General features: G+C 63.3%; 1 protein-coding gene across 1 annotated transcript in view; it reads right to left on the bottom strand.

Annotated features, from left to right (window-relative positions):
* Adgrb1 (adhesion G protein-coupled receptor B1) overlaps positions 1 to 9,876 on the bottom strand; it is a 64,428-nt gene that overhangs the window by 19,153 nt on the left and 35,399 nt on the right. Inside the window, 6 exon segments of the mRNA XM_048802411.1 lie at positions 558 to 627; positions 1,075 to 1,186; positions 1,188 to 1,226; positions 1,718 to 1,820; positions 4,044 to 4,147; positions 5,077 to 5,195. Coding sequence (XP_048658368.1) covers positions 558 to 627; positions 1,075 to 1,186; positions 1,188 to 1,226; positions 1,718 to 1,820; positions 4,044 to 4,147; positions 5,077 to 5,195 — 547 coding nt within the window.

The following is a 9,876-nucleotide window of genomic DNA, read 5'->3' as shown; positions in this document are numbered from 1 at the left end:
CAGGGTACCTCGCTCCCACCTGCCCCACCCCGCAACCCTGCCGCACTCTGCCCACCCCAACTCCCCTCCTGAGCCCAGGCCCTCTTCCCCACCAGGGGACCCCATATTGCCTTTAAGATAAGCCCCAAGTGTCCCAGCTCAGCATTTAAGGCTCCCAGGACCTGGCCCAGATGACCCTTTAAAAGGTCCTCAGAGACTTCATCTGTGAAGTGGACCCTGCCCCCGCCTTGCCCCAAAGGCTCATGGGAGGGAACCTGCTGAGCTGTCCGTGGGCTCAACACCTGTGGAGTGTGCCGAGGCCAGGGGACTATGCCCCAACAAGAAGGTGCACCTGAGGGTCTGCTGGCCCCGCCCATTTCTCTCAACCCCCTGCCCACACCTGGGCAGGAGCCAGGGCCTGCCTGAAGGCTCAGCTTCCACCCAGGGCCCGCCCTCCCAGTCTCCCTGGGACAGCACCCGGCCAGACAGGGCAGAGGGCATGGCAGCCCTCACCCTCCCGGATGGTCAAAAGTCAGGGATCCGGGTGGTGTCACCATGTCCCCACCCCCCTGACTCACTAGTTCATCGTGCTGTACCCTCTGGCCTTGGTGAATCCCACAGAAATGGCCACCACCAGCGCAGGGAGCCCTGCAGAAGGACAGAAGAGCCGGTTGGCCATGCTGAGCCCTGCCGAGGGCGCAGCAGGGACATGTCTCAAACCCCAGAGGACAGTGTGTGAGGGGTGGACAGGAGGTCGCTGAAGGAGAGGGCTGGGGGACAGGACGGCCAGGCACACCTGGGTCTCACGGAGCCAGGAGGCGAGTTTTATGTAAGCCTGTTCTAAGTACTGCTCAGAACACTCCTGCTGAAGAGCTGCTTGCTCTCTGAAGGTCACCTTGAACTGGGCCATCTGAATGGACCCGGCAAAGAGGGAGGAGCCCCAGGACTCAGGAAGACTCACAAGGGGGAGGGCGGATGGAGAGGGCCGCAGGACAGGAAGGAGAGCAGGGGCTAGGACGGAGGGTGGAGGAGGCTCAGAGAGGGCAGTCCACCCGCTGGCCAACACCCGCCGAGGCCCGCCCTGTGGACGCTCACCCCAGCCCAGGCAGAGGAAGCGCTTGCGGATGAGCCGGTTCCGCAGGCGGCCGGTGACCGCCATGTAGGACTGCCAGGCCTCGGTGAGCACCCAGCAGAAGGAGGAGAGGAAGGAAGAAGTGCAGGAAGGCCGCCACCAGCGTGCACACCACCTGGGGGCGGGCAGGGCGGGCAGGGCTGGGCAGGCGCTCGCCGCCCCTGGTGCCAGCGCCCCCAGCACCCAGCGTCCCCAGCTGTGACCAGGCCAAGTCCCCAGGCAGGAAGCAGCTGAGGGGTGACCCAGTCCCTGCCGAGATGGGCGCTGAAACCTAAGGCTGAGGGTGGGTGACTGCCAGGGACAGACCCCTCCTCCCGGCTTCTACCAGACGCCAGCCCAGGAGCCCACTCATGCAATGCCTCTGTCCCCTACAGGTTGGGGTGGCTCCTTGAGGAAGAAGAGGCTCCCACCTGAGGTCTGAGCCTGCCATGTTTAGTGGGAGGGGGCAGCAGGACGGGGCACTGAGGAAGGGCAAATCAGCATCCCCATTGTGAGCTTCCAGACTCACTGCTGGCTGGAGGAGGCCCCTGCTGCGGGACCAACCCACCCCACCTGAAGACACTGGAAGACACTGGGACATGCACATGACGGCACAAGGCCACCTACCTTGTTGCGGGTCTGCGTCTGCCCAATGAGGATGAGGGCATTGGAAGAGATGATGGACAGACAGAAGTTGATGAGGATGACTGACCGCTCTGAGCGGATGTACCTGTGGGAGAATATGGGGCCTGAGGTTAGCCTTCTCTTCACAAGAGCTAGGGTCCTTACCCCAAGACCAGGGCCCTACGTACCTCCTCCACGCAGTCACGGTCACCATCACCTCCACTATTCCCCTCACTACTTCAATAACACCACAACCACCGCCATCACACCATTAGTACCACCACCATCACGGTCACCACCACCACCACCATCCCCACCATCATTATCACAATCTCACCACTCCCACCACCACCACCACCCTCACTGTCACCACCACAAACCTCACCACCACCATCACCAGCACCAGTATCTCCACCACCATGACCACTACCATCAGGATCAGTACCACCATCATCACCACCACTACCACCACAACCATCACCACCACCATCAGCACCCGTATCGCAACTACCACTATCACTATCACCATTACAATCACCATCACAACAATCATCACTACCACCATGACCGTATCACCATTACACCACCATCACCACACTACCCCTATAACCACCAACACCACCATCACCATCACCTCACCATCACCTCACCATCGCCACGACAACCATCACTACCGCCACCATTATATCTTCATCACCTCCACTGCCACCACAACTACCAACTCTACAACCACCAGCACCATAATCACCATCACCACCATCACATCAACACCATTATCACCACCACCATCAGTGCCATCATCACTACCAACACCATCACATCACCATTATCACTATCACCACCACCATCACCGTCACCACCACAACCACCATATCAACACCATCATCACCACCACCACCACCATCAGTACCACCATCACTATCACCACCACCATCACGTCACCACCAACACCGTAATTACATGGCCATCATCACTACCATCATCACCACTAGCCCTTGGTACCTAGATCCACCCAGGTGCAGAGCAGAAGGTACATGGCTGAGCTTTGGGGGCCCTGACATAGCTCTGAAGTGCTGCGTGACCTTGGGTATTTCCTATCCCTCTCTGGATCCCGATTCCTCATGGACCCATCAGAACTGTCCCTGCCTGCAGCTGACAGGGGCGCTGGGACAGTCAGTAGGGCTCTGAGGAAGGTGCTCTGACAACCTCAGGAGCAAAAGCTCTGTGAGCCAGACCTGGAGCTCGGGGCCCCCCAGCCCTAACCCCAAACTTCTGGGGGCCCCGGTTCCCAGGGGAAGAGCTATGGGGACACGGATGCCGTGGCTCCCTGCAGACCCCAGGAGAGGAGCAGAGGACGCTCTGCTCTGGGGCAGGATGGCGGAGGGTGCCTGCTGCTAATGGCGACCCAGTCACCAGGAGAGCGCCTGTCTCCCTCCCCACCCAGCCCGCACTGACCTCTTACTGCCTGACCCCAGGCGGTGGCCAGGCCATCAGTTCCCATTACTGGCTGACAACTTGCTGCCTGAAGAGCAGAAGGGGCCAGGCGCGGGGGCCGCACACCCTCTGGACATCCTGGGTGGCCGCCTCGCCAGCGACCTTGAGCTCACCCTTCTTGCTGTAAACTATTTGATGGGTGGGGACCAGGGAGGCCTAGATTTAGACGGTAGGGAGACTGGCCACTCAGCCACCTGGTCACAGACCTTCAGTTAAGGACACACCGCTGTGACTACCCAGCCCCATGCTCTGACCCAAGCCTGCATCCGCCATGGCCCCACCCCTGCGTGCACACCACCTGGTATGTATGGGGTGGACAGACGGGGCCCATCGCAGGCCTGGGGTTCTTGTGCTGAGCCCCTGTGGCCTCGAGGGAAGGAGCATGGGGCAGGGCAGCGGGAGAGGTTCTGGGCCCTGAGCCTGGTCCCAGGCTGTGGTCCTAGGAGCTATGGCCTTGCAGGTCCCATGTGAGGACACACAGGGGTATTAGGTGACCAAGAGGACTCAGTGGGCAAGGGGCAGGTGCTTCACGTGCTCCTGTCGTGGGGCTTGGGGTGGGCATCCACCATAGAGTGTGTCAGAAGAAATAGGCACCTCTGTAGTGTGGACCCAGCTGAAGCAAGGGGTGGCCACACGTCCACCCTGCCCTGCTTCAGTGGGACAGGGACACTTGTGTATGTGCACACAGCAATAACAAACAGAAAACAGGTGTGGGCGGGCTGTGCAGAGGGCCGGCTGGGGCCGCAGGCGGAGGAGAGGCAGGACACAGGTCCTGGGAGGCAATGGAGCTCGGGGCCCACCTCACCCAGCCAGGCATCCCGGGGTGGGCACCCACCTCCACACGGACACGTAGATGATGACCAGCAGGAGCAGGGTGAGGGACGACACGCCACAGCCCACGATGAGCGTCACGGACGGCACCGGTGCCTTCTCCATGTTCTAGGTGTGGGAGTGCAGGGTGAGCCAGGCTCTCCGTGCTGCTGGGCCCGAGGCGGCTGACCACCCACGCTCGAGGTCCCAGGGTCTGCGCTGCTGCCTGTCCCTGAAGGGGCTCTGGGCCCTTGAGGGGAGCCCCATGGTGTCATTACAGTCTCATGGTAGGCCCCCAGAGACCCTCTGCTGCCATGGCGCCGAGGACCCAAGTCCAGGACCTCCTGTGCAGGTGGGTCTGGAGCAAAGGCCCCGCCCCACAGAAAGCTCTCGGGCCCTGAGCCTCCGGAGCCTCCACTGTGCGCAGGCCCGGCCGCCCCTCCTCCCACAGCCCCAGCAAAGCTCTGCTTCCTGCTCCCTCCTGCCCTGCTCTGGCTGGCACCTCAGTTTACCCCCACGTCACAGCTGTCCCTGCTCGTCCCCACCTCAGGGCCTTTGCTGCAGGGCGTCCCTCTACCTGGAGTACCATCCCCTGGTCCAGGGGACTGGCACCTTGGCCATCTGATCTCAGTGTGCCCCTCGGGGGCAGGGCCAAGCCGCCCCTCACTCCCCACCACGTGCCCAGCGTACTCATAGAAGGACACGGTGACCCTGTGCAGCCCACCATCCATGCCGTGAGCCTCCTGTATCCCAGCAAGTGAGGAACTGAGAGACCCCTGGCCCCTGCCAGCCTGCCGCCCCAGGCTCTCGGGGAGAGGAGGAAGTGAGGGGGAGCTGGGCGGGAAGGCGGCCTGGGGAGGGGCTTCTTACGGGCCCCTCCATCCCGAAGATGGCTGGCACTGGCCGCTCTCAGACCTTTTCACTTGACACTGGCCACCCCGAGGCTCCTTCTGGTGCCTCAGTGCCGGGGCCTGCTCCGTCCACTGCAACCTGGCTCCCCAGCCCCCGGCCGCCCAGGCTGCCCCTGCTCTCCACACCCCTGGCCTGCTCCTCCCCACGTGCAGCAGGACCACCTCCCGGGCAGCCTGCCTGCCCCGGGTCTTGTGGTTGTCACCCTGACCTCCTGCACAGAGGCTGTCAGACTTCCTGGCCCAGGAATAGGAGGGCAGGGTGCAATCTGGGAAAACCGAGGACACTGTCCAGGGCCACCCAGGCAGCCAGGGGTCTGGCAGCACAGCAGGCCAGCTCACAGACCCGGGACTCCCCGTGGGGCTGGGGTCCTGGGGCAGACAGGGCATGGCCACGGCCAGAGCTCCTGGCTCTAGGATGAGCTCATCTTGGAACTCACGGGATGACCTCAGCGTCCAGTGTGTCCCCAGCCCCTGGCTCCCCGGGAGCTGTCCTCAATGCTACCACCCTAGACGGGACACCCAGACGACTCTCAGGGTCAGCCGTCCTCACGTCTTCTGGGGCACACCTGGCCCTCAGAGCCCTTCTGCCCTGGGCCCAGAGCACCCCTGGGCTCTGGCCCCCGAGACCCACCTTCCTGCAGACCTTGCCGCAAAGCCTTGGGCTTTGGCTGCCCCAATCTCTACCCAGGCAGCAGGTGGAGCTCTGGCCAGCGGAGACCTGCTGTGAGGTCCTTACCACTTGGGCTTGTCCCCCCACCCTCCACGCTCTCTCCCGCCAGGCCAGAGTGAGCCTGGTGCAGCCTATTTGGGGCTCCACCCTGGGGTGACACAGACCACAGGTCCCACATGCCTAGGCACATGCTGACCCGAGACAGACACAGTGCCTTGCGCAGCACAAGGGCACTGGCCTCCCGGGCCTGGCGCCACACCTGGCTCCTCACAGTGCTGGGGACCTTTGCCACGTGTCCTGGCTGTCCTCAGGCTCTGCAGGAGACCCAGACCACCAGCCAGGGGGGTCTCACCTCCCCAACCCTGCGTTAGCTGTCCCACAGCACGTTGACGCTCTCCTCGGGAGCGCTGCTCGATCCCACCCCTCCTCGAAGCAGTGACCCCCGGGGTTAGTCCATGACCTGTCACGTCCCCAGCGGGGAACCCGCACCGGGCTGGGAGGCCAGGTGGACAGGGATGTGTGGGCAGGTGGCCTCAGCAAACAGTCCAAGGCCCTGAGCAGGCCACAGGCGGCTAAGCAACTGTCTCGCGCCTGTGCCGTGCTGGCTCCAGCCCCGACCTCTGGCCATCTGCCCCGTCTGCCCTCCGTAGGCCTGGCCGTCGCCAGCCTGCCAGCTCCCCCACCTGCCCCTGACAGCCTTGCCCAGCGCTGGGTGCTATGGCACAGGGAGAGGCCACAGCCCCAGGACCAAGGGTGCTGGGGACCTCCAGCCTCATCAGGAGGGCTGGCTGAGACCTCACGGCTGAGGGACTGGTCCCAACTCCCACAGAGCAGGCACACAACCAGGCCCCCCCACTGGAGGCCAGCTCCTCCGCCAGGCTCAGCACTGCCCTGGGGCCTTTGCACAGGCTGCTCTGCTGCCCTGTGCTCTTCCCCTGACCTTCACGTGGCTGGCCCTTCTCAGCGAAGTCACCTCCTCACAGAGGCCCTCCCTGAACACTTCGTCTGAACCCACCTCCTGGGTCCACCCCGTCACCACCTTTGACCTCTCCAGGGTCCTGGTCACCCCAAATGCCAATGGCTCTTCTTGTGTGCTTGGTTACTGCCGTTTCCACCACATGAGCTCCGTACCCCTCATCTTCTCCCAAGTCCTCTATACACCTTGCGTCCCTGAGACTGACTTCCACCCTGCAGTGACATCTTCCCTGTTACTGCTCCCACACCATCTGTGGCTCCCTATTGCTCACAAGGCTGACCCAACTCCAGCTACATACTAAACCCTGAACTCTGTCAGATCCTGAGCCTCCCCAGGTCACACCCTGATCCCTGAACTCAAGTCACGTGCTGAGCCTTCATCTCAGTCACATTCCGGGCCTGATCCTGGTTGCACACAGCTGGGACCTGGCCACAACTCGCTAGCACAGCTGGAGGCCCACTGCAGACGCAGGACAAAACTGTCCTTTATGACCATTTACTCCGTGCCAAGCTGTGTCCAGAGCCATAAATACATCACCTAGTTTGATCTCTGCTGCAGCTCCAGGACAGGTGGCGTCGGCCCACGCACAGGTGTGACTCAGAGCCATTACTCAACCTGCCGCGGGCAGCAGCAGCAGCACCCAGCGGCAGCGCAGCCTCTGCACCCACCCTGGCTCTGGGCCTGCTTCGGGGCTCCTGGGTTTCGCCCACCCTAGCTCCCAGGGTGCAACACCGGCTCGACCACCATCTCAGGCCATGGTTTGGGTGGCAGTCCCTGAGGGCCACCCTATGCCTGGGCACCACAGCCTCTGCCCACTCAGACCCAACTCCCCACATGCAGCATACCCATCCAGCCAAGGCGGGAGCCCAGCCAGTGTGGGAGCAGCACCCGTCTCTCCCTGTGGCCACCAGCTCAGCCCCAGCCACTGCCCCACCTGCCTGATGTTCCACCTGGCTCCCATGGGATCCTGCAGCACCTGGACCCCACTGCCATCTTGCCCCCAGGTCCTCTGCACCAGCTCCCCCTGCTCACCTCTGGAGGGAGCGGAGCCAGCCCCTGGGCCCAGCCTCCATGGTGCGGTGCTCTCTGCCCCAAGCCGCTTGCCTCCCGCATGTACCAGGCAGCTTTGTGCCTTCCTCTCCCCCCGGGATGGCTGTCACTACCCCCGACAAAACTCAGGTGAACCCTGTGCACCCGCCAGGACTCTGCTCTGAACCCTCCCTGGGCACTTCCCTAGACCCCACCCAGGAGGGACAGAGGCTGCTGCTGTGGCCCCAGAGCTCACCAGGCCTCCCCTCTGCCAGCCTGGGCTGCCCAGGACTGGCTAAGCATGTCTGCTGTCCACATCAGCCTGGGCCCTCCACACTCTGGAGCACAGCTCACCCTCAAGAAGGCCAGTGCAAGGTGGGACGGGGCAGTAGGGTGGGAGAGAAGACAGCGAGGGGTCTGGTATTAGTGAGCACTGGGCAGAGGCCGTGCCTGCCCTGGTTCCTTCTGGTCAGTTTCCCTCTGAGCTGAGGCCTGGGCCCAGCACCGGGAGCCCAGATGGAGCAAGACAGCCAAGCAGAGCTGACGACCATCCCATCCTGCAGATGAGGACACTGAGGCTGTGAGAGGCAGACAGCCAGCTGAGTCCCAAGGTCAGCGTGTGGCCCTGTGCCCACAGCCTCAGCTGCCCTGTCTGGGGACAGGTTGCCCCACACTGTGACCGCCGACCTGATGCTAGAAGCCCCCACCCCAGAAGTGCCCCTGATCACTGCCACAGCAACCAGGAATGCAGCACCTTGTCTCCCACTCCCGCCCACCAAGAGCGGCCTCCATTCTCTCCCTTATAGGCACCTGGCTCAGGTCAGCTCTGCGTGGAATGCCCGAAACCCCTCCGCTCAGTCCCACAGTGAGAGAGCACTGCCCCCAGTCACCACGAGCCCTGGGCACAGGACAGAGTTCCTCCACGTTATGGGGGAAACCAAGCTCAGAGGGCTCAAACAGGCCCCAATGGGCAGAGGCAAGCCCGAGCCTGCAGACCCCCCACACTGGCTCGACGGCCGGGGGCTAGAGGGGAAGCAGGACTGCAGCCCATTCCACTTCTCCCTGCCCTGTCCTGCTCACACTGCCCAGGGACAGCAGCCCCTGGGGCCCACGGCTGGCACCTTGCTGCGTGCCTCAGCCATGTGGGAGCCCCGGGGAAAGCCATGCAGAGGCCGCTGCTGCCTTCGTGGTGACGGCCTCTGTGCAGAAAGTCGCCTCTTCCAGGGAGGCTTCAGGTGGACCTGCTGCTGCCCCCAGGCCCTGCCCACCTGAGGATCCTGCCTACAGGAAGGCCAGGAACACAGACCCTGTCTGGCCCAGGCCCACCCCAAAGCCTTGAGTGAGTTCCTCCCCAGGTCTCAGTTTTCCTGCCTGTCAATGCAGGAGCTTGGTAGCAATGACCTAAGATGTCCCACTTGGGTCTAACCCTGGGGAGGGAGGGGACAGGACTCTAGCTGGCAGTACCAACTGCCAGACTTCTAGAGACAAAGGTGGCGGCCAGAGTGTCCTGAGAGGCCCACAGATCTCCTCCCAAGGAACCTGGGTTCCGTGAGGGTAAGCCATGCCTCTCAAATACCCAGGATCCGGGACCACTCCACACCAGGTCTGGGCAGAGCCAAGAACTGGGGGCTTACTCCCTCCTTGGTGGGCCTGCCTGGCCGACTGGTCTGCAACGGAGGGCCTGGACTTCCTGGGGCAGGTGGGTGCAGCTCAGTCAGCCCTTGGGTGAGGAGAGAGCCCACCAGCCCCAGTGAGGCTAGGCCAGCGCCCAGGGCCCCAGCCAGCAGGCTGCCCCAGATGCGGTCTCCATGGGAACCGACAGCCCCCACAAGAATCACAGGAACAAAAAGGAGGCCCAGAGATGACGGGGCCTGCCTGAGGACTTGGGCCAGGCCCAGCAGCCTCTGCCACCCCCAGAGCCCTGCCTGGGGACACAGCCACCTCCGCAGACCAGGCTCCATCTGGGTGGGTGCAGAAGGGCTCCAAGAAGGTAGCAGCACACCCTCCTCCTTGTCCTGGGCAGCCAGCGGCCAAGTGAAGGGGCATGCCAAGCCCCCCAGCCCCAGGCGCCCCACAGCCAGCAGTCCTCACTCCCCTGAGGACTGGCTCTCTCCAAGGTCCCAGGCCTCCAAGGAGAGCCGAGTGGAGACCCACCCGGCAGTCACTTCCCGAGGGTCCTGGGCCGCCCACTCGCTCCCACTCACCCTCTCCAGTCCCGGGACCCGAGAGGGCTGCCGGGCGCAGCGACCCCGGGAAGCCGGCGGAGACGGGC

The sequence above is a fragment of the Marmota marmota genome, unplaced genomic scaffold (genome assembly GCF_001458135.2).
Source record: "Marmota marmota marmota unplaced genomic scaffold, marMar, whole genome shotgun sequence".
In the NCBI taxonomy this organism is placed as follows: Eukaryota; Metazoa; Chordata; class Mammalia; order Rodentia; family Sciuridae; genus Marmota; species Marmota marmota.
This window is presented reverse-complemented; position numbering and strand designations above follow the sequence as displayed.